At 40.1% G+C, this 25,362-nt stretch overlaps 1 protein-coding gene across 2 annotated transcripts in view; it reads left to right on the top strand.

The window, feature by feature from the left end:
• Positions 1–25,362, top strand: part of st3gal3b (ST3 beta-galactoside alpha-2,3-sialyltransferase 3b) — a 77,565-nt gene that overhangs the window by 25,787 nt on the left and 26,416 nt on the right. For both annotated transcript variants that reach the window (XM_055228741.1, XM_033982550.2), the window contains 5 exons: positions 3,893–3,985; positions 11,594–11,688; positions 15,271–15,334; positions 15,424–15,519; positions 16,047–16,233. In XM_055228741.1, the coding sequence (XP_055084716.1) occupies positions 3,893–3,985; positions 11,594–11,688; positions 15,271–15,334; positions 15,424–15,519; positions 16,047–16,233 (535 nt within the window). The remainder of the gene's footprint in view (positions 1–3,892; positions 3,986–11,593; positions 11,689–15,270; positions 15,335–15,423; positions 15,520–16,046; positions 16,234–25,362) is intronic.

Below are 25,362 nucleotides of genomic sequence, written 5' to 3'. Positions count from 1 at the left end.
CAGAATGTCCTCTATTGACAAATGTTGTACCTATGTTTTGACCTCTACATGGGATCCCTGTATTAATTTATCAGTTCATATTCTCAAATGTTAACGCTCCTTTACTATAGGCACTCTGAACAGAATCCTACTGCAATACTCGCAGAATCACGCAGCTCTGTTTTCACTGTAAAAAGTGTATTATGGTGCACTGTTCGATATTTTGAAAGTCTGAATAAAAGGTGCACTATGTAACTTTTTTTTAGGTTAAATTACAGATGTTTGTCTCAAAATGCCATGCAAAACATGCATTCTTACTCACATATCCGCAGATTTGACCGGTCTATAGCTTGTCTACATGGAGATGGCTAAGTTTATACTGCTTTGCCTGGAATGTTAAAATAATTATAGTTTATATTTCCATGGAGACCAGGAGAACCCTTCATCAGAAAAGTTACATAGTGACCCATTTTATCAAAACTGGTTTGCACAAGTTAGTAGTGTAGTGGCGTAGTGATACGTATTTGATAAATAAATGATGAATAAGTTACATACATTTAGATATGATGTTGAATCTAAAACAGTATGATCAAATGCCTTCTTAAAAATATGCTGGCTTTGGCCAATAAAATCAGATAATATCAAAATACACAACGATCTAGTTCTTCAGTCAAAATAATATCATGAAGACTAAATATTGGCACTTACTGCTTCAGAAAAGAAGAAATCTCTAGTAGATACAAGCGGATATGGCTGAAACAGAGCTCACTTCCCCAGTAACCCACCTGCTTTAAAATAAACTTTTCTAAAACACAGCTGCACAATGTTAAAGCCTCTGAGGGTTGCATCCTCACCAAGTGCCCCTTATTGGCCCATACTGCCCCTTATTGGCCCATACTGCCCCTTATTGGCCCATACTGCCCCATACTGCCCCATACTGCCCCATACTGCCCCATACTGCCCCATGCTGCCCCATGCTGCCCCATGCTGCCCCATGCTGCCCCATGCTGCCCCATGCTGCCCCATGCTGCCCCATGCTGCCCCATGCTGCCCCATGCTGGGCACACTGGCCCGTATCGGCCCATATTGTATTCCCATTTGTACCCTATTGGTCATGCACCATATCAAATGCACTTCCAAACCATTAGCTTGGATATGTTTAACAGGCAGTTTCAGCAGCTCCTCCTTCATACAAGTACAGCATGATCAATGCTCCAACTGGAAACGTGGAGAAGTAAACTTTCAGCCGATTAATCTCGCTTGATTTTTCAAATAAACACACAATTCCTCAGTGGACACACAGGTCTGATGAATGCGCAGGTTTGATTGCAGTTATGAGTTATGTGTGCGCTATGAGTGAGCGTAGAGGGGCCGTTGTAGCAGCTGTATCGTGTCAGGGTGAGGACCTGTTAGCTTGGCTGGGCTACACCGCTGACAGCCCAGCGTGTGGGTCTTGATGTGTGTACACTAGCATAAATTGGCTTGACACTCCCCATTCTAAACCGCCCTTCCTGTTAGCGGTTAGCTTGCACAGGTTAGATTACACTGCTATCAAAACATAGATATAAAAATATATTAAAGGCTCTGTACCTGATTTTTATTGTACGGAAATGAAAAACAGTTTTAAACGGTTTGCAGCAGTCCAAAGTTATTCCTCACATCCTAATGCATCCTAATTATCCACAGCAATGAGTTCATAACTACTTTTCATAACGCTCAGAGACCGAAGTTATGTTAACAAACATGTTAACAGTGTACTCTCAGAGGATATTATGTTTTATAATTGGATGCAAACAGCACACAGCTGTTTCATTGTCTCCCTTAGGGCTCCTTTGACAATATATCTGTGGTACTCAAATTTTGTTCAACTACATGGAATGAAATTGAGTTCAGCCACTTTAGATTAGGTTGAGTGCATTTTCCTGTAATAAAATAAGAGTATTTAAGCTACAATATGAGCATAGTAAGAGCCAAAGTGTCATTCTACACCTAAAGCCAGTCCAACAACCAGCAGACATTCACCTGAACAGCACAGGAGCACGTGGGTTCAAGTCTGCACTGGTCATGGACTATGTAGGATTCAAACTGCATGAGCATGTGTGTGGGGTCAGTGTGCTGAACATGGAAATTATTAGCAAATGTATTGATCAGTTATGCAGCCAATGCTAACAAACTCTAATAACAGTTTAACATCTTGTAGTTTGTATTACAATAGTTTTCTCACAAAACTCATTCATACTGTGTCTACTCTGTAAAGAGAGCTCCAAGCTCATATTTATTAAAGATGATTTTGTTGACTGAATTAAGCTGAGAAAACTAAATCAAAAGCACAAATAATCTTATGGTAGTTTTTTGGTTTAAAAAAAAAAAAGTGTTTCATTTTCTTTTGGGGAAGGGCTTAAACACTCAAAAATGTAAAAAAAAAAAAAAAAAAAAAGATTACCGTTAGCGGGCTCGCATCAAACCTCACCCTTTGACCTGGACAAGGCCCTCTACCTGCTTGTCTCCATGGAAATGTTGTTCCATTGACTATAATATTCCACAGTATGACATAAAACACATGTATCTCCATAGAGACTGTTCCAAAAGTATGTTTTCAACTTTCCATTTCAGTGAAGCATGCGGTTGATGTGCCACTTCCAGAAAGTTGCGCAGTGTTACTTTAAACTATACTCTTAGAAACAAAAACTATATCAGCATACTATAAGGCCTTTCTCTTTCCCTGAGATGGATCACTGTGCGTTCTCCTTATTCCACCCCACAGCCGGCGTGTGTTTGTGGGCCTGGACCTGCCCCAACATCCTGTGCTAATGCATCCACCCAAACACTGATGACTTACTTTTATCTGCACTGTTTATCAGCAGACATTCATTACAACACAGTCGTATTACCGCCGTTAGCCAAGTGCACCTATCCCGCCAGCTTATAGTGACTGCACATCTGCCTGTTACCCGAGTCTGAGTGACGGCAGTGTACCATGTTACTGCTGTGAGATCCTATTAAGGCCAAATGTAAAAGAAGAGTACAAACAGGCTGCGCTTACAACCCCGCCAACTCACCGCGCGCTCTCCCACCTTTGTTTATTTAAACTGCATTCACGGCATACATCAGGTTATTAATGATGCCGCTCGTAATCGGGAGGCTACACTTTTAGACAGTGATTATTTGAACAAGCTCCCACTCCCTTTTCATACCACACGCAGGCGAAAATACAGACTTCTAAACCTGCCCGGAGGTTGTTTGACAAACGTCTCTAACCAAGCAACCTGTCAGTGTTAATTGATAATCGTGATAATGAGTTGTGTTCACGGTTTAGAATTTAATTATTTCAATATTTCAGACGGAGGGCCAATTTTTTTTTATTTTTTTTTATTCACAAAACGTTGAATCTGCTCATTTGTGTTCTTGCTGCATTAACAACATTACACTTTATGCTAATTTTAGTATATGTAAAATTTTGTTTCACATTAAAATGTCAAGTTGCTACAGATATTTTAACCATAAGCCAGGTCAAAAACATCCTGATTTTGGATCTTTAAAGCCCCATTGTGTAATATTTCAGCTAACGGTGAAAAAAAATCTTACATTTTGACGTATGTAAGGGGTATTCAAAAGTACTTAAAGAAAAACATACACCCGAACTGTCAGCGTGCTCACCTCACCATAGAACTGACTTAAGTTTCTTGGAGTAATGGTTGAAATAGTATTTTTGAATGAAATGAACTCGTTTATATTTACCATTTGGCTGAAATGTTACACAGCAGGGCTTTAATTGCAGATTCTACCATATATTTTTCAGCAGTCTTCCTTCTCGCTTGTTAGTTATAGGCCTCTTAGAATGTTATGGCACCACTTTAACCTTTTGCATGTCTGGATAATGGCGATTGATTATCTTTCTGATGTGGACCTACAGGCCGCCGGAGCTCATGTACAAGTACGGGAACCTGAGCGAAGGAGCGTGCAAGCCGGGATACGCAGCAGCAAAAATGTCCACCATTTACCCCAAGTGAGCAGCGCTACAAGCACCAGTACACGTTTTACCACTCACACTAACTGGCTAGGGTCACTTATTCACAAGCACCAAAAAAGACTGATGTTAATATGTCAGATTTTACATTTATTTTTATTTAAAGATGGGGTATTATGCAAAGTCGACTACGTATCATGTTATGTTGTTTCCTCATCAAAAACAGGCCTGAAGTGGTTTAATGTCATCTAGGCATGTGGAAGTGGAAGAAAATGCATGGATGTTTAAAAGGCTATCTCTAAAGAAAATCTACAAGAATAAATGAGACTTTGAGGACTGAAGTGTTAGTCAAAAGCATAATGGTCTTGATGATAAGTTTGCTTTTGTACTTGGTCATTTTCTACCACAGAGTTGGATAAAAACAGCAGTGAGGCCTGTGAAAAGACATCATCCTCAGAGCACATGGCTAATTATGCAGGGTAAAACACTGTTGTGGGACTGCAGTCTCTGCAGTTATTTTACCGAGTTCAGCTTTCACTCCAAAGACTAAATTAAGGTATCAAAGCTAACACAAATGTCTTTTCTGTTAGTATTATCAGCGTGTTTTAAGTATCTGCAGAGCCTCCACAGTCTGCGTTTAACCTGCTCTGAGCGTTAGCGTTAGCCACAGACGTCATCAATGGCAGTACTCGTATCTACGGGTGAACGTTCTGAAAATACAAAGTGGTATCAGTGATTTGGTCCGAGTACTCGCTGATTTCAACTGTATTTGATATAAAAAGCTTTTTTCCGTACATGTTTTAAAGTCTATATTTCTGATAACGATTCTGGTTATTATTTTTCATAGTCAACTAACAGCGCTAATATCTAATCAATTGGATGAAATGTGAACATATTTTGTTGAATTAAAGATAAATGTATTTCTTTTGGGGGCTGCTTGTGTCCACTTGGCAAAGTAAAATGAGTGGACTGTTTAGTAGACTGGTAGACCGTGATCCCTCGTATTCTCTTTGAAAGTGGCAGAAGTGCCTGCAGTGCTATGATGTCAGTGCTGAAGCTGACGTGGCCTGGAGGAGTTTGGGTCTGAAACAGAGCTCCCTCCACATTCCCTCTTCATCCTTCTGTCATGTCCAAGTCATCCTCCGCACCACAAGAGCTCTCCTCTGTCCGAGTATCTCGCTTGCCGCACAATGGATCTTTGTGGCTCTGTCTACGTTTCCCCCAGCACATCCTGATCCTCTGAGGCCGTTTCTATGAAGCCACGGCCACTTCCTGTCTGACTCATCTACTTCCTGGTGCGACCCACACAGGCCCTCTGAAGTCTTTAAGCGTTTTCACGAGCTGTCATTTCAGCCTGATGTATAGAGCATTGTTCCATTCATATTGATGAGCCTAAGAAAAGCTTGTTTTCTTCATTGGCATACTATTGCCTGTCCCTCTGCTTGATTTAGAAAGGCATTTACCATACAAATTAACTAATCTCTGGTCAACATGAAGTCATTTTGTACTGACAGTTTAGACCGTAGTCCCAATTATAAGCAACTGGAGAATAATCTGCATGTGCACAACTTAAACATTATAGTTTTGTGCTAATGCCAGTGCTGTTTTTTTCAAGCCCTGACACCTTCACCAGACTCACTCTGGTGATTTTAGCGTTGATCTATTTAATACATGGCCTAATTAAAACCTTCAATTGTCAGCGCCTACAGTTACAGTCTTTACATTGTCTGATCGTGTATTGTATGTTCAGACATAAGACCTTAGATGGATTCACTTGTTTTAGTTCATTTAATTTTGTAAGCTTAATATAGTTTTCTTTAGGGCTGTACAATTAATCATAGTTCAATTACAAATGTCATAATCGCTCTATTTGATTACTAAAATTGTGTAATTGTGATTAATAACAACTCATAAGTGTGTTCATGGCGCACATACTTTGAGTGGAAAGTTGTTACCGGTCTCTTTCTGTGAGAGACGTCATCTACTTTAATTTAATCTGTTTTACTTTAGGTTCACTGATGCGGCAACTTTTCTCTAAGCAAATAACTGTTTGAATAATCGTGATTGCCATTATAATTTAAATAATTATAATAATTATTTTTTACATAAATGAGCAGCCATAGTTTTTTCTGTTTTTTCAAATCCAGTTATTAATGTAACGTCACACATTCCCCTAAAACATCCAAATATGTCACACAGAAAGAAATAAAAGTATTCCATACCTAAATAAATTCCACAGTTGTATAATTACTATGAACACAAATGACTTAATTCCCTGCATTGATCGGTGCAGCTCTGTGTTCATGTTGTCCTCTTGTAACGGGTCTAATCCTGAGTACGTGTCTGATTCCTCCTACCTCAGACCAGTGCTGCCAGGTCACCACACAGCTGCTCTCTGCATCTGCTGGTTACAATTAACAAAGTGCTGTGTGAAGAACTGTGGTACAAGTGTGGTAGTCTTGTCAATATTTCAATAAATCGCCAATATTAGATTGTGTAATATTATGGCAGTATAAAGGGATTACCTATTAAAGGCCCTATATTGCACTAAATGGATTCTTGGAGCTTTAAACCATGTTATAATATTGTAACCTCCACAGAAACATACCCAGAGTTGTGTTTTGTTTCATTCACACATGTTTGAGTAATCCTGGTTTACAAGTTAACAGCTACATTTTAGTTCTGAATAGATTGGCAGTTCCAGGACTGAAATCATTCAAATGATTCTAGTGAAGGTGTGTGGTCTATGAGTTTAAAAACATGATAGAGCACTTCCTGTACTACCACATTACGTCACCGTGTCTTCTGTTTGAGAGAGGACTTAAGCCTAAATATGCAGAGTTTGTGTGAATGAAAGAAAACAAAACTCCAGGTATGTTTTTGATGAGGAAACATAACACAAAAAAATGGATGAATGTAACATTCACCACTGAATATGCTAAATAGACTGTGGAGGACTTGGGCAGTAAAGTGTTAACAGTATGTAATATAGTGATAAAGTTGTAATAGTGTAGTAGTTACTCTTACGTGATGGACAAGTATCAGAAGCTTACTAGAGTTCACTCTAGGAGGTTGAGGACCAGTAAAAATAAACAATGAAATAGTAGCTTGAATGCAGGTACCTTGTATTTTTTAGTAATGAAGGGTAAGTGAATATTTACATATGTACAGTTTAGATCCTGACCATAAGTAGCAACAATAACCTTTCATTATCATCAGCGCTAATCAAAGTTCATTGTCCAATGACGACATTCAATCAACATTCAAAGCAAAAATAGGTCAATATATTGAATGTCCATATACCCAAATCCCTTCCCAAAGTTCAGCGGGTTCCCCTCAAGGGTATTGTGCAACTGAGGTGGTTAGGCCATAGTCAGTACTCATTATTCAAAGCTCATTATGTAGAGTTCAGCAGATGTATGAACATGTTGTGCCATGAGAACGATGGGGGGGCAACAGGCCCTAGGTTGTGTATCTACTACTGTATAGGCAGAGAGCTTGATTTGATTGATGCTTGGTTTAGTATCTTCGTTTGGACAGTTTAACATTGAGTGTGCTTAAAAACACTGTGCCTGATTTTTACTAAAACATGAACAAAAAAAACTAGTACATTTTAAACACTTTGCAGCAGTCCCAAGTTATTCCTCACTGTCCTAGTGCATTCTGAGCATCCTAATTCCCACTTTTCACATCTTTCATTGACCATTACGGTAAAGCTAAGAACGAATAGCATGTTAATGCATACTTCCTGATTTAGACAGTAAACTGCTTCATAATTACATGTGACAGCACACAGCGGATACATTTTTACCTCAAGAGCTGCTTATACAATGTGTCTGATACTTTTTCTCAAATCAGAAAAATCAGGTTCAGGACCTTTAACTTGCCAATACAGCTATTGTTTTTAGCCTCATTGAACATACTTCACTCTGCCATGGCCCACCGATAACTCACAGAATTGGCTAATAATTTGATCCATTCTTCAGTGGGAGGTCGTAGTTGAGAAAACCTGCTAAACCTCTGGGGCTCTGGCTCCAATTACTCCCGACTTCCTCTCTGAAGGGCCTGTCCTGCTCAATCCAATTCATTTTCCACAGAATTTGTCCCAAACTGTTTGTATTGGAGCCCTAAATCACAGACTGGCAGTGAACCTGAAGGGAGGCCGCGGTTATGAAAATATGACCCAGGAGAGATGTGCCGCTGCTGGGGAAATGACCACATCGTCCCCCTCGCTGTGTCTTGTCAGGTTGTGAGTGACTTGCTGTCGGTCAAAGCTCACCAGCTTTATTTATAGCACGCTGCGGCTCACCTCACAAATCCTGGCTTTAATGATTTTCCATTTGGTTTGGCTGGCTGCAAAAAATGAAGCATTCAACACACTTGAACTAATTGGTTTTATATCCTGTTGTTATGAAAAAAGATGGGTAGGGTAGGTGAGGTATCGCCAAAAGCTCCGATACCAGAACTTTTGACAATAAATACAGCTAATGCGCTATCCGCCACGTTCCAAATAGGAAGTGCTCATCAACTGGCTCCATCAACTCTGGCTCCAGTAAAGTGGAGGGGTAACAATTTTTCACATTACATTGAAAAATTGTTACCCCTCTCTCTGTAACTGCTGTAGTGGGCCTAGGCATTTTGGTCTGAAAATGTTCATATTAAGGTGCCTCTGCATGGTACTTTTACTTCGCTTTTGTGTCAGTAAATCAAGATATGAACATTAATAACAGAGAAATCAGGAGCCTTTTCTTATTGTCACTCCTGTTAATATTAGCAGTAGGTTTAATTGGCAGCATTGATCAGTGCCCGCTCCCTGCTAAATCCGTGGTGCTGCTAAAGCAGCGGTGCAAGCTTTACCTTCAACAGCCACAGCCTTGCTGCAGATTGGCTCTTTGGTTGCAATGATACTCGTGGCTCCAAATTCGCCCCTATAACTGTTAGCCTTGAAGAGCTTCATTTGACTGGAGTGAACGCTACTGGAGTGAACACTATAGGTAACATCACATCCCCTTAGTACACTTCTTTACACAGTCTATGGTATCGGTGGGTACTCGGACCAAATCACTGATCCGATACTACTCTGTATTTTTCAGAATGAGGACCCTGTGGCTAATCCTATTGCTAACACTCAGAGCAGTTTAAATGCAGACTGTGGAGGCTCTGCAGACACTTAAAACACACTAATAATAATAACAGAAAAGACATTTGTGTTAGCTCTTTGATATTTTCAGTTAGCTTTTGGAGTGCACGCTGAACTTGATAAAATAACTATGGCGAGTGCAGCCCTACTTCAGTGTTTTACTCGGCATGTGCTCTGAGGATGATCGTTTTTTATCCAGCTCTGTGGTAGAAAATGACCAAGTAGAAAAGTAAAAGTGCTTAAATCAGCACAACCCATCATCATTTGACTCTTTACAAAAATAAAATATTTTGAGGACTAAAGTAGATTTTCTTTAGAGATAACCCTTAACTGTTACCGTTACAAAATTGAGTAGCCTTTGTATACTTCTTCACACTATGCAGTATCGGACTGGTATTGGTATTGGTGAGTAGAATAAGGCCAATTTCTGGTATCACACTGGATAAAAAAAAAAAAAAGTATTGGAACAACACTAAATTGGTGCTACCAGGTAGGTTCCATAATGGTCCATGTTCGTATACTGGTCTATGTGTCTGATACTTGTTCTGATACAGCTCAAGATCATTCACAATCTATTCATGAAAGGTTCCTTTCTGTCCTGTGAATGTGACTTGTCAGTATTGATACCCACTCCATTGACATATTAAAATTCAATAACTTTTTTTTTTATTTTTTTTTATTTATGTATTTTGCTTACATTTCTCAAAAAAAATGACAACTTTACTTTCCACTAAAGATATATGACCAAGTGAACAACAACCCAGTGTCTCAGTTGCATTACACAGGAATCAAAGATCGATTAGGAGCCTTGAAGAGAACTCTAGCTCATTACATCCTCACTGTGTCGGCCATGTTTGGTCATTGTGCTGCAGAGTGCATTGTTTTCTGGGAAACTCAAAGTAGGATTTACCATAACCAAGCCAGGGAGCCAAGATCTACCGAGAAATATAAGATGGCTTTGGATTGTTGAGATGCTTGAAAGGCTTGTACAGTCTGCCTATTGTTAGCTTTGACAAGAATATTACCAACATTAGCATGACATTCATTTTTTATGGTTTTCTCACCAATGTTTACAAAGGGTGCATGCTTTTCTTGTCTTTACAAATGTCAGGTATACCATTATTATAGCCAACTCCATCAGCCAATCAGACACTCAGATTCCTGTAACTGCTCTGCTACATAAACAAAATGATTCAGTAGATTTCTGTGTCTCATGTGGAATGATCACAACAACCCCTACACCATAACACTGTCAGGTTAGCCGCTAACCTGCACACGTGCTAACATGATCCAGGCGGAGTGGGGGTCAGAATAACAGACATCCATCCTGAGTCCACGCGGGCTAGGTGGCACGTAGTCCTCCGTCAGGTCAGGGGAGGTACAGGCAGGAAATAGATTCTTTTGATTTTCAGGACATGATTAATCAAAGAGACACCGGATAAGGAAAGACGTGAGGTTACTGGGTTACTGGGCATCTGTGACATTCTGTGAATTTGGAGTGAAGTTATTGGAAAGTATTTAAGTGGACTGTACACGATTTCTTTCATGGAATAAAATCAAATAGTTTACCCCAGTGTAGATATTTTGTAAAAACACCTTTTAAAGATAAAAATGAAACAGTTGTGTGCTGTTTGCAAGTCTGCATGTAATTATAAAGTGTTTATGCGCTATTAGCATGCTAGTCAGTGTTAGCAGTAGCATGATGGCAAAACTCGACTCTGGTGCTTGCTCTAAATAATTAGGAAGTTAAGAATGCGTTATGAAAGTGAGATATAATGTTGGACCCCTGTTTAAGATGAACTAGTTCTGTTTAACATATTTTTAAGACATTAAAAATCAGATACATCATCTTTAATTTGATATTTATGCATTTTAATGGCTTTTAAATTACTTTTATGTTAGTATTTCATGTATAAATTACAACGGCAATCCTTTGCAACATTTTCATTCAATCTGCCTTTGAAACTTTCTATCAGATCAGTCTAAATCTTGCCCTCTGCTGGAAGAAGTTGGGAGTAAAGCATTTTCAGAAAACCAACTGGCTGCATGGCTATTGTCAACATCGAGCTAACTGATTCACAATGTAGGTAACAAACAAAAAGCTAATCCAGCTATAATACTCCAGCGGTTTTTATGTGCTAACAACCCCATTATCTGTAAAAGCTCAAAGAGATAATTAGTTTTTTTCCAGATCATATTTTTTACTCTACATTGACAAATCTTAAAGTCTTCACTTTGTTTATTGAGGCGTTCTGCCCCAGTCATTTGACCAACAGCCCTGAGCTCCAAGTATGTTGTCTGTGCACATTTATTTGAGATGTGTCTCTTGTAGTTTAGGTTTGTGTCTTTGAGCTGTCCCCAGGCCAAACTCCAGTCTCCTCGCTCTGGCAGACACCGCTTCATCACTTCCAAATGCTTTCCAAAGAAACTCTTCAACGAGGTGTTTCTTGTCATCCTCAGACTTTGGCTTGTCCTAACGCTCCGTGTGTGTGTTGTTTTTGTTTCAGATTTGTGAAACCAGCGCCCATGTTTCTCGATCGGAACTTCAAACGGCTCGGGAAAGTCAACAATTATCTTCCTCCATTTGGATTTAAAACTCAAGGTAAGATCTAAAATTGACAAAAAATACATGCGGTATTCATCTAATTTATAAAAAAAAATATAAGAAAGGGCCAAGTGATGAGTTGATTTGGTCTACAGGTGCGGTCCACTCGACTTCTCTTTAGGAGTTAGTGCCAATAAATTGATGCATGTGGATACTAGTGACGTGCCAAAGATGGGCCTGATTTGAAAATTGGGTATCCCAGCTTTAATATTAATCTAAAATGACCCAGAGTTTGATTTTTTTGAATCATCACAAGGAAGTTCAGAAGAGTGGTGAAGTCTGGATATGTGTGAAAACGGGAATTTTCTGAGCAGTCAAGCCTCAAATGCTAGACAAGACAGAATTTCTCAAATATGCATGATCATACTCATACTCTGATCAAAATACAACTGGATAAACTAATGATAATGATCGGTCCTGCGTTCGATTGTGGAGCAGAGCAGGGCCTTTCTGTGTTATGTGGAGTTTGCATATTATCCCCATACCCATGTAGGTTTCCTCTGGGTGCCTGCTACCACTAAAACATCTACAATAAACTCCTCCTCTCTGGGGCCAGGACTCCCACTCCCAAACCATTATCACATGGTTAAATGTCAATAAAAGGTTATTTTTTACATTCCTAAGGAGGGGAAATGTGCAAAGTGACCATCAGTAATTGTACAGCTCAGTAGGAGGAGTTGTGTGACCTCATGCCATCACTGTTAGCTCCACAACAAGTGCCTGGTGCCATGGGAACGGCCTGATAACGTGCTCCTTCCCACACGCTGCAATATTCCCTCAGCCCGCTCCCTGGTGAATGTTGGCTTTGTGCTCCACCATCGCCCACCATCGCCTACCACACCTGGATCCGTTTGCCTCTCGCCTTTTACTGCTACTCATGTGGAGAGATGAGACGTGTGCATCGTGAATAGGACGTTAACAAAAGATTTCAAATTGGGAACATAGAGAGATGGTGGTTTATTTTGATCCAGTCCGGCCTCTGTTTTATCGCACACGTAGCAAAGCTCTAGAAGCATTTGTGGTTTGGAGATAGGGTCTATATAAATAAATCTCCAGACTTGACCTGCACCCAAAGGTATCTTAAGAAAACATCATCCATAACCTCTACAACAAAAGCGGGCTCCCGAAATAGACGCTCAAGTTCATTGCATTCTTGGAAAAGTACATCTGCAGATTTTTGGCAGCTGTTTGCATAACATCTTTTACAAATGTATTAAGTAATGTTTTGCACCTTTTCATTAAACCTAACTCAATTACCCATCTAATTAGAATGCATTTTATTGTCCATTAATCAGGAATTGCATACAGGCAAAATGGTTATCTTGCACAAAGACACAACAACAGTATGAACTCTATTAGACACACAGAATTACAGTTCTGTTTGCACTGTCTTTTGTCACATATATTTATTACAGTCATTTGCAGTCGACTTTATTTACACCGCTGTCTTCCCTCAACCTTGCTGTCTGAGTCGTCTTCCCACTAAGCACTTTTGTCCCTCCCGGCTCTCCCTCCCATCTCCGCTCACAGTCATTCGTTTTCTCCCGCTCACCGCAGACACAGATCAGTGCAGTGTTTAGCGAGGGCACTTGGAGCCATTATCCCATGTCATGTGCCTGAGCCAGCGATGTCCAGTGCGATTTGTCACTTTTCACCCACTTGGCGGCGGTCGGTGTGGTCCCGGGCGGGTGTTTACACTGCCGGGGTGATGCTTGATGCCACACTTCACCACCACATCCAAACACCGCCCCCCTGCGACTGTTTAATCATTAGGGATGTTAGTTGTTAGCCAGGGTCAGGGGCACTGCGTCAGAAATGGTCTGAGGTCACACTTTCCCTTTTTTGTGCTCTATGTAACTTTTCTAGTGGAGGGCCCACCAAGTGCTTGTCTCCTTCACTCTCTCTGATCTCAGTCCTCCGCACCCAAACCCCAGCGCCTACAGCCAATCATGAATCAGTGCTAGTGCAGCCTCTGTAGCTCAGTGAAGGAATTCTGGAGGTTCTGAGCTTTCACATGAGATTGGGAAAAACTTGTATGTAGGCCTGTATATCTAGCCTGATATATTGCTGAAGAAAATCTAGATCATAAACGATAATATTGAAACAAATTTATGCCACTCACACAATAACTCTAAAGTAGAATTGTCCCTAAAAAACTATTCTAAATGTATAATGCCATTAAAAACAAACTGCAATAAATAAACAGCGGATTGAAACACTTTGGTAGTTAGTTTATATCTATAATGAGTCATAGAAGTTATTTATTCACCCTCTACACCTCAACTCTAATCGTAAAACAGAAACAAATACCTAAAAATGATTGTTCCATCTAACGTATATTGATCCATAAGTCAATATAGTATTTATCATGACAGAAGACACATACAAGTAGGCCTATCTGCAGGTTAAGGCACTGGCAACATAGGTTCAGTTGTGATTGTAATACCTTTTTAAAACTGTAAGAACGCAAGCTACATACATTTCCTCCAAGTGTAGGAGCATAAAATGTAACACTTGCTCAATAGTAAAAATCTACCATCTTCTTTTGGGTAATTTTATCTAAATAACCAGGACATTAATCATGTTGACTGGCAGACATTTTTGGCCTGTGTTTTGAATTGGCCTTAAATTCCTGTCCAGCAGCCCCACCAGTGAGCTATATACAACCAAGTATCTTTTGCACTCAAATACATGCAACTAAAAATGTTCCCCTAAACAAACAAGACTTATGTAGTATCTAAAAGTAGAGGGATGACTGCAACTCTGGAGAACACTGGTGGAATGCATGCTATGAGTAAACCCGAGCGCTAACCGTGTGTGCGATCGGGAGCCACGCGGAGACGACAGCGCACTTGACCGACAGAATGTGCTTGTTTGAAAACGGCATTCCTCCCTGAGAGCTTATGGCGCGCTCCTCCTCACTCACGCATACCTCGCTCCAGGGCACCAGGACCGTTTTACACACTCACTCTCTCTCCTTTCTGGCATCAGGCATATTCTTAAAGGATGCTTCTTCTGGTCTTATCTGTAAGGGAGTAAACACAGAGGTGACATCGTAATCTGTATTTCTGTAGACCACCTACACGGACATCGCTCATGCTGTCTCACTTTGAGCTGAGAGCGAGTCGGTTTTGGGATATCTTGTTCTATCTTCAAGGTTTATTTTGTTTTCACTTCAAATAAATTTCACAGAATCGTGGGATTATGAAAGAGAATTTGACCGATTTGCATACCTGGTAAAGAAATATTGAGTTCTCTGGACTCTGATGGTACACGAAAGGCCTGCAATATTTAGGAAAAAATATAATGTAACACAATTTTTAAAGTATTGAATAAACTATATAAGTGTTCTCATAGTTTTTGGCATTTTCACCATGATAACATTGAAGATTTTTTTAAACTGTGACGTCAAAAATGTTTTCATAAAGATGATGGACTTGGAATGGCAGTCAAAATGTCTGGATTTCAAAAACGTTTCCACACAAACTCATCAACAGTTTTCATTTTCAGTTTGTGGCCAAATTTTAACTTTCAGTTTAATGGACAAATTCTGTATTTTGTTTTATTTTGTTTTTGCAGAGAGAGTCATAGATGGCATTTTAATGGAAACAAAATACTACGGGCTTGGAGACAAGCTGGACAGGTAAATCTAACGCGCTGTAAAACCTGCCTTTATCAGAAGCGTCCGTAGTACTGATTCGTGGTTTGACCTTTGACCTCTCTGTCCCACAGCTTAACCTGTAAAAGATGCATCATTGTGGGAAATGGAGGGATCCTCGCCAACAAGTCCCTGGGCTCCAAAATAGATGGTTATGACGTGGTGGTCAGGTAAGACTGTACACACCCATGTCTGTTTCACCCATATATCAAACTTTAAAACTGATCATAGTGACAGGGCTACCGCTCTGCTCCTCAGCTCTGAAACACTCCTGACCTCTGCAATACTCACTCCCACACTTCAAATCCAAACTCAAAAATGCATCTGTTTAGACTGTCTTATTCACTCCACCACACCACCAGACCATAGCTTAACTGTGTGCTTTTAACTGTATGTTGGTAAATTATCACATTTTATATAGCACTTTTCCCCCTTCAAGGCCCTCATACATCGGTTTGTACAGACACTGGGGGCAAGGTGGGTTAAGTGTCTTGCCCGAGGACACAACAACTGTATACATTTATGGATCAGACAGCTTTTGTGTAGCATGTAGGATTCGAACTGTCAACCAACCTTCTACCAACTGAGCTACTGTCTCCTCTATATTTTCACTGCATTTATGTGCATCACATTATGCACATGGCAACATCGAAATTGCATTTGAAAACTAGTAAACTCAATCTGTGTGTTGCCTCAGGCTTAATGAAGCTCCAGTGAGCGGTTACAGCAAGGACGTAGGGACCAAAACCACCATGAGGATCACCTACCCCGAGGGAGCCATCCAAAAGCCTGAAAACTACGAGAAGGGATCCTTGTTTGTGTTCTCTGCCTTCAAACCGCTGGACTTCAAGTGGCTGCGGCACATGGTCTTCAAGGAGAAACTGGTAAGGAGCGTCACAGGCGGATTACAGTTAGAAGACATTGTTTGGTTCAGTACAGCCATCACTGCTCATCTTCTCAACGGCGTCAGATTAGCTGAGATTATGAGCTGTCTGTGAGGTTATTATGACATATTTTTTTCCAAGTCATTTGAATTAGTGCAGTCCAGAAAAGTGGAGAAATTATTCTTAAAGTGGTTGTAGTCACTATCATATTTTTGTGTGCACATAAATGTAGCCAATCATCTAATATAGGCATAGGCAAGGCAAGTTTATTTATATAGCACAAGTCGTACCCATAGTAATTCAAAGTGCTTTACAGAATAAGGAAGACGTTAAAATCACAATACATCAAATCAAAATGTAAATAATCATAATAAAATGAACATATACACAGCTAAACAGAACTATTTTGAGCCTGGATTTTAAACATGGCCAAAGTAGAGCCCTTCAGGAACACTGTTTCAGACATAGACTGCATAAAGAAGTGGACTAAGAGAGTGTGACATCACCCACAAGGTTTGGCTCCAGTCAAATGAAGCCCATCGAGGCTAGAGCAGTTATAGGGGTGAACTTGGAGCCAAGTTGCATATTAGGAATTCCGACAGAGAGTATCATAGCAATCAAAGAGTCAGTCCTTACCGCACGGCTAGTTTAGCAGGGAGCGGGTGCTTAGCAACGCTGTCAATCAAACCTGGGATTTCTTTCTGGTTGTTTACACTTCTACAAGTGTTACTGAAAAAGTGTAATCATTGTATAACCCTGTTACTCTTTAAAATCCATTAATGAACAAAGTCAAATATAGTGTCAAATTCCCGATACACATGCCCATAAACATGTGCCATTTAGACATCGACTGATAGGCCAATATATTGGGCCTATATTTGCACTTTTAGCACAATGAGTATCACCCTTGGCCATTGGCAGCTGTGTATTCTAAACAATTGACATCAGCCATGAAAAAAAAAAAAATCAGTCAATCTCTAGTGCCAATAATCAGATCTAATTATTGGTTGTCTGATTACTGTAGTGATCTTATTTTACTGAGCATGTAAATGTACCTATTCATTCAGGAGCACTTTTCTTGTATCAGTTATATCGTGTATTCACCCGTCTAAGTCCAGAAGTCAGTGGTATGGTTTCAGTCATATGCGATCGCTAATAATTTATCTAAACGCTTTAGATAAATGAATGACTTTAAAGTTAGATTTCATATATGCTGCTAGCTGCACATATTAGAAATGTATGAGACAAAACCTAAAAATAACTGAACTATTACCATGTTCTAAAATAAACCACATAGTTTTCATTAGTTTGTTCATACCTGTTTAGAACTGTTCTGTTTATCACCATGGAGTACATACCTGATCACATTTTGAACATTCCTCCTCCCTTTAAGAAATATAGGCCTTTTCCTTAAGCCGACAGCGCTGTATACTGTAGCTAAGATGCTTCACATAGTTAAAATGTTTCACACCGGAGTCATCTTTAGTTCTTCTCAACTGCCTTTCCATTGTGTTATGTAAAATACTTTAATACTTAGCCGCTCGAAGCATTTTCCAATCATATTTCAGAGAGAAGTGGCCCCTTAATCACCTGACAGGGACCGTTCTGCCTTATCTCTCTAAATGGTGTCCTCTTCTAGAATGCTCCTCCAAGCACTTCTATTAGGATTTTCCATTCTTCTCTTTAACTGTGTCTTGTATTATGCAGAGCCCTTCAAGCAGAGGACAATGGGGCACTTAATAAGGCCAGAGTGGTAGAGCTGATGTTTGATGGAGAAGAAAAGTGGCTATTAAAGTGGAACTAAACACTAAATCCACTCTTTGCCACTCTGTATATGGTGCTTGAATTGCATTATCTACTGTTCCTTGTCACTTTTTTTAAGGTAAATTTGCCACATCCTGGTCAAAAACGCATCAATCTAAGTTTGTAGTTTGTTTTTCAAGTAGTTGGTGACATCACAAAAGACTGCCCCAACCTGAACAATACTCAAATACATATATTGACGGTGGATTTTGTTTCGTTTTTTGAAAATTTGTTTGGCTCCAACTTGGGACCTACTTTTTCCTGAACCTACATGCCCTATTTTTCTGCCTATTGCACTTTTGGAAGGTGAAATTTCTGCTCATAATATCATACCTCTCAGACGGACAGTGGGCTTTATAATGCATCCTGAAGGTCATCTTAAAAGAGCAGCTGTAGCAAAGTATGGATTCATATTAGGACTGCAGGTGAGTGGGTTGAACTGGTAATAGCTGAGGAGGGCCCCAGCATTTGTCAGGACAGAGGACAAAGCAGAGGGGCCCCAGGATAATTGCTCTGGCCCCTGGGAGCCGAGTTGACGAGCTTTGATCTGCTCTGAGATGTATACGGCTCCTCCTGGTCCATAGTGCCCCTCATAACGTCATGTCTCAGGCTCAGGTCTGGTTGGAGATACGCAGTGAGAGAAGCTCCAGACGGGAGAGGAGCAGGGTCTGGTGTCTGAGCTGTGATTGGGTCTCCAGTGATTGTAAAGTTACAGTTGGATTTGTTTGAGTAATTGTAGTTTTAAAGTGTATGTACCTGAATTTGAATCAAGAGCGAAGAACATGCCTCGGTTTGACCTTTTTGATTTTTGTGATTGTGATTTAAATTCTTTCCCTATATCTCTGTGGTTTTTGGCACCCTACTTTGTTCCTCTGATCACTGCTCGCTAAACTGTCAGTTTACAACACTTCCAGTCCTCTTAGAAAGGGTGCTTCGGTGCACAGATTGTTTTGTTCCGTGGAAGAGGTTTTGAAGTACTTAAAAGTTTAGCGTGGTGCTGTTAATGTCCGATGTTCATGCTTGTTGTGCGTGACTCACACCTAGCATACACTAATGGGCTAGGGACCTAAACAGTGCTTTGTATACGTGCTGTTGGAGTGCCTTCTGTTGGGTGCACTGAGGAGTACAGCCCTATCTAAATATGATCACGGCCTTGTCACTTGGAGCACTCACATCTGTGTCTGAGAGAGAGATGGAGAGAGAGGCAGAGAGGGGGATTTCCTATGCAAACTCCAGCTGTAGAGATGCACAAACTCACTCCACTCGGCTCCTTTTAAGAGAAGCTGGAGCACTAGAGAGTCACTGGGGATGGAAATAGTACTCGCTTTGTCAAATGCACTGTTATTTTGACAGGAATCGTCCATAAGGTGAAGCCAGCCAATTTCAGCTGATTAAGTCCTATGATAGTAAGTAGGGATTTGGCGATATTGACAAAAAATTTGTCAATTTTTTGGCTTATCCTGATGCCAGTAATTAGGCGATATTATGGCATTTCATCAAAATTGTGCTTGAATGTGCCTGTGAATGCTTGGCCAAGGTCCAAGTATAGCAAAACATTTTGCACAAAAATGCACAAATGTGTTTGGAAGATTACATTGCAAGTTCCGGCTCCTTTTGCAGGCTTTTTAAATAGATTTGAAACATAATCATATCTCCAAAACAACAATTGTAGTATCATTTTTTTGATATCTCCCACTATCTATTAGTAAGATATAATTTACTTTTATAAAAACTAACAAATTAGTTTGTAACATGGAAGCAAACTGGCCTCCCAAGACTGTTAGGTAAACAAGTGAGAGAAAAAGAAATGTCAAACCGCAGCATGCTCATAAAGCCTTCTCTGTCCTCATCAACGCTGGTGCAGATCACAGATGCTCTCACTAAACATGTTGTACATGTGAAATGTGCATAGACCTCCTTTATGTACACAGGACCATCAGCAGCAGGTCCCTCCCTAATCCTGCATTACCTGCCCCGCACTGGGTGATTGCCCAGTTACGTGCTGTTTACACATGTGCTCAAACACCATTTGGCACAATTACTCCATGTTGTCTGCTTTCCCTGTAATTTCACTGTTCAGTCGCAGTTCATGAGTGTGCTGCAGCAGTTGTTTGTATGTGTGGGGGTATTTTCAAACACACCAGTGAAATATATACACGCCGCTGTAAACAGCAGGCGTCCTATCAGTGCACTTTGTTTACATGGGCAATCCGCTCGCCACTGACACGGACACATGATAGATTGGGATCCTTTTAGGAAGTACTTCACCTTTAAATAGAACGCCCACCGGATGGGAACACTTGTCTAAAGCAGTCCATTAAGCAATGTAAAGACAGTGACTGCAGAAAACTCATTTATTTAGCATGGAGTGGTTATACACTGATTCCTTCCTCATAAATGTCTTTGTTTTAACATCAGTGTCTTTGTCATCTTGATTTGTCAGTTCTAAAGTTTATCTCTTCCACCTGATTGGTGGACTCTCCAGTGACCCAGAGACAATGGCCTTATGTGGTGAAGAGTGATCTGTGACAAAGGCAAAGCTCTCAATTTGCCATTCCATCTGCATTTAATCCTACTGTGGTCACTATGGCCAAGATCCTGGAGGCAAGTGGTCAAGTTCCGTCCACATGGTACTGGGTGCTTCATTAGAAATGGGAGTGTTCAGTCATGTAGGAAGATGCTGGAGTAGAGCCACTGCTCCTCTGAAAAAATTGAGCCAGCTGAGTTGGTTTGAGCATGTTCCACATTCCTCCTGGAGGCATATGTGACACTATTACCTTTCTCTGTGGAGTGTCTGTTGACCTGAAATGCTCATTGTGGGCTCTCTCAAGTACTAAAAATGCTACTTTTATTGAGACCGTGGTAATTCTCAAGAAGCAACATCTCAACTGACAAACTACTGGAATTATGCCCCAGTCACCGCTGGTGATCTATCTAAATATCCTCTTCCACTCTACAAAACACACAAACGTTCAAACCTGAAGTTATTTAAGCCCTTACTACTCTAACCTAATGTCAAGTGGTGAGACCAAATAAGCGTCTCTGTCCAAAGCCCAAACATGTGTGCAGAAGCTCTGAGGAGCATGCGTCCATGTGTCCGTAAACATTTACATACTCTGCTCCAACACGGAGCAGTGCGCCCTGGATCTCACTGATTACCCACACTTATGTTTCCAACATGAATCACCTTCACCAGCGCTGCTAATTAACATTGGCTCTTCCCGATTCCAAATGTCCAGGACTTTTACACAGCAGCTGGGGAAGCAACCAAGTATTAGTTATCCAAGTATTACAAAATAGACAGTATTAAAAATGCATTGTTTTTATGCAATGATACAAAGAAAAGTAATATAAACAGCATAGGCCACAAAGAAATACTAACAGATATTGCATCAAATGGTTAAGATGGTGATCATTTTGTGATATTTAGCCATTGTAATCTCCCTTTTCCAAACATGTGTCACAGCCAGGGCTTCAATACTATATGTAAGGGGCCATTAAATACTCCAAGCATTTCACTTTCTGCTGTTTTCTATACAAATCTTTATTATGCTAATGAAATAATCAGGCAACTAATGAACCAAATGAGTTATTAAGAGTAAGGTCCTTGCTCTACTTTGAGAACTACTTTTTGACCTGGTAAACTAGTGTTCCGTTCAAAAGCTGGAATTTTTATGAGACAAAATCCAAACACCTTTCCCATGGGCCGTCATGGGAGGCTGCAGACACAGTTTTCACACTGGGCATAACCTCTGTGTGACTGGAAAAAAGAGCCATCACTGCAGTTTAAGAGGAGCAGGGGTCAGGAAAAGTTGGGAGTTTTTGACATTCCTGGTCAACTGTGCCCCTAATGGCTTGTTTTGCACCTATTTTGGAAACTTCCCCGTTCTTCCTCACTGGAGCACTTTAGCGGTGAGACAGCGCAGCCTGGAAAGCCACAAGTGAGACATGCATGCTACGCTAATGAACAAGTCGAGCTAACGCTACCGACAAGAGAAAGCCCAAGTCAGGAGCCTGTGTTTTTAAGCTGACCACAAAGCACACATCCAGTCCACATTACATCGCTAAAAGGCCACATGTTTGCTGTGCATCCGGATGTAGGATATCTGTAAGTGACATGCAAAGCTAATAAAAAGTGAATCTGTTTTGAGTACAATAACACTTCGTAATTGACCACATGGCTTTTAGTGGCATGAGCCTAAATGTTGTTTGATTTTTATAGGCCAAGCTCAGCTAAAAGTGAAAATCCTAGGCTAAAATTGTATTGGTGGTTATAACCCTTTTGTTAGAGAGTCATAAAAACAGAAACTGATTCAGAGTTCACACAATTCTTGCCACATGTTGATCCCTTTGGTTTTTGAATGTTTACAGAGTATGCTTTTTGTGCCTGTCTGGTATGTCCATTAGTGTTGTCGCAATACTACAACTTCTAACTTGGTTTTGATTCTAAGAAATAGACTAGATTCCGTTCATTTTCAACATTAAATCGTAGTACTTTCTTTTATATTGATACTTTGCAACTGATGTCAACAACACTTCCTAGGGGTGTGATGCTAACTGTAGGTTCTGCTCATCTTAAGCTTTTTTTTTTTTTATCTGACCAAAAAGTGTTGACCTAGTTGGAACTACAACAGGTGAGCCATATTAAAACTCTTTTGACAGTGTTTGCTAATGTGTGCATTGTATTACCGTGGCAACTGCTGAACAATCCACCATAGGCATTCATGTAGAACACCCTCAACATGATGTCACTGCAAAGTATCAATTCCCATGTGGACTTATATCTGTGGAATCCCTCAGTCGTCCAGGTAGGTTCCATAGTGGTTCTGATACCGCTCAAGATCATTCTAAAGCTGTTCAGGGAAGCTTAATTTCTGTCCTGTGAATGTGACTTCTTCTAGTATCAATACTCACTCAATGAATATCTAGTTTACCAGCTCTAGTATCGATAAGTATCTGATTTTCAATATCTTTTGACAACCCTAATGTCAATGCTTTTCAAATTACAATTCTTAGAGTCCAGATTCACTTATGAGTTTGACTGCATTATTCTCAAAATGTGAATTGTAATATCCGTTTAAAAAAAAATCTAAACGATTCACAATTTCAGTTGAGACCTATTGCGTCACTTTAAATTGTAGCCCAACTAAACGTTAGCTCTGTTTATACACCCTGTTCCTAATACTAGCGCCCTTGAAGACTTTAACAATGCCTTCTGGAGTTTCATGTTTCATTTGTTGGATGGAGAAACCTGCAGTTTGTAAGTGTACAAAATTTCCCCTTCATCACCATCTGTTATTTCTTGGCAAATTCTGACATGTTAGCTGGGAAAGGGATTTATTATAGCATTGTATCCAGTGTAATTACATGAGGCGTGGCAGCAGAAGCGGAACTGGTAGCAAAATTGACCACGACTCCTGAAGGTTGCTGGTTCAATCACACCTATTGCTCTTGTTGTATTATTGGGCAAGACACTTCACCTTCCATGTCTGCATTGCGTCTTGGAGGACATTAATTGAGACAGAATGGAACCCACATCTTTGTCAGTCAACCTTTAGGGAAGTTTTAAGTTTGCATCCGTAAAATTCTTCCGAAGGAATGAGAATTGGATTTACCAGTTGATGAATCTGGAGTTTGCGGTAACAGGGCTTTCCTGCCAACTGAAGTCACTCAACCACGTAACCTTGTAAATATCAGAGCCTTGTATTTTTAGCAGCAATATTAGCATAAAAGCTAACAACCACATAATTCAACATTGCCTAAAATGTACAATATGCCAAAAAGTTAGAGGTGGCCACAACAGTTTGACTACGAATTTTGTGTTTTATTTCATCAAGCGCCACTATTAAAAAACGGTATATTTTGGACTCTACCAGGGCTAAACCAGGGCTAAACCAGGGCTAAACCAGGGCTAAACCAGGGCTAAACCAGGGCTAAACCAGGGCTAAACCAGGGCTAAACCAGGGCTAATAACCACAAGACCTATGTTACATAAAAATCTATTTCTAAAACTTTACACTCTTTCGAACAATTTATGATAAATGTACTTAAAAAATAATGATAAATGTACTTCGGTAGCAATGGTGACGTCGCTCTGGTTCCGAACAATTGGACTAACCCAAAAGAGGAGAAAAATATCTACAACTGAGTACATTTAGTAATGGCTACTGAGGATTAGTGTGCTTACAACTAGAACAAGCTCACGTGCTACATACTTAGGCACACCTCCAAATACCTACATGACTCTGGATTCACTGTATAATTTATTGTCAATACCTTTCCCTGCCTTGTCACATCTCAAATCATTTTTCCCTTTTATCTTGTTTTCTGACAGGAGTAAACTTGTCATTACACTGTACTTATGTGGCTATGCAAACACACCATCGCTGACACTCATAGCAGTTATTGTCTGTAATTGCTGTGGTGCGGTTTGGGTGATTCTTTCGGGTTCCTCTGCCACATTAAAGCACTGTTTACCCCCGAGCCTAGTCTTATCAAATACATGAATGATTTCACGCTCAATAGCTCTGCCTAGGGCCAACTTGGAACAAACCCTCCTAACCATGGTAACATCAACAAACTCACCGCTGCCAAATAAAACAGCTCATCCACTCTTATTCTTATCATTGCTTGTTCTTGTTTATTTTTTGCAGGCACTCACTTAAAACCTGACATTTTGTATTGGGCCAAATTGTCTATTTTGGACTTTCAACCAAGTTACGGTATCGTTCCCTCGTTAAAAACAGAACTTGTTGTATTTCGCTTTATTCACACGAGTTAAGTCATCTCTGTCTGTGCAGCAGCTATTAATCTTCATTGGCGGAGCATTACATAACCAAATGAAATTAATATATTTAGATATTTATCAACTTATACTAACTGAATGGTTCATCAATTAAGTTCGGTGAGGTGGTCTATCTGTATAATTGGCCAGATAATAATAATCAATACGAAAATCAGTATCGAAAAAGGATGCTCAATTTAAGTATCGGTACTGAAAAAGATTCCATAAACATGACAAAATTGTACCTCTCTGGGACCGTTTTGGAGTAATCGTGAACTTTATCAGCAGCAGTTGAACCACATGGTAACTTGAGAGAGGCGATGGGCAAATTTTGGCATAGGCTCAAAAAATCTGGAACAGTAATAGAGCTCCATGAGACAAGCTTAAAAATGAATTGGAGCGCTGCAATATGATGACCAGGAAGTCAGCCATATTGGATTTAAAAAATCCGTCAGCGTTTTGACAGCGGGTTTATAAAACGTATCTTGTATTAAGGGTTTTCTTTTTTTTTCATTGTGATACCGAGCCTTTTCCCATCAAAA

Source organism: Periophthalmus magnuspinnatus, chromosome 17, assembly GCF_009829125.3.
Source record: "Periophthalmus magnuspinnatus isolate fPerMag1 chromosome 17, fPerMag1.2.pri, whole genome shotgun sequence".
Lineage (NCBI taxonomy): Eukaryota > Metazoa > Chordata > Actinopteri > Gobiiformes > Gobiidae > Periophthalmus > Periophthalmus magnuspinnatus.
Note: the sequence above shows the minus strand (reverse complement) of the source record. Positions and strands in the feature narration are given on the sequence as shown.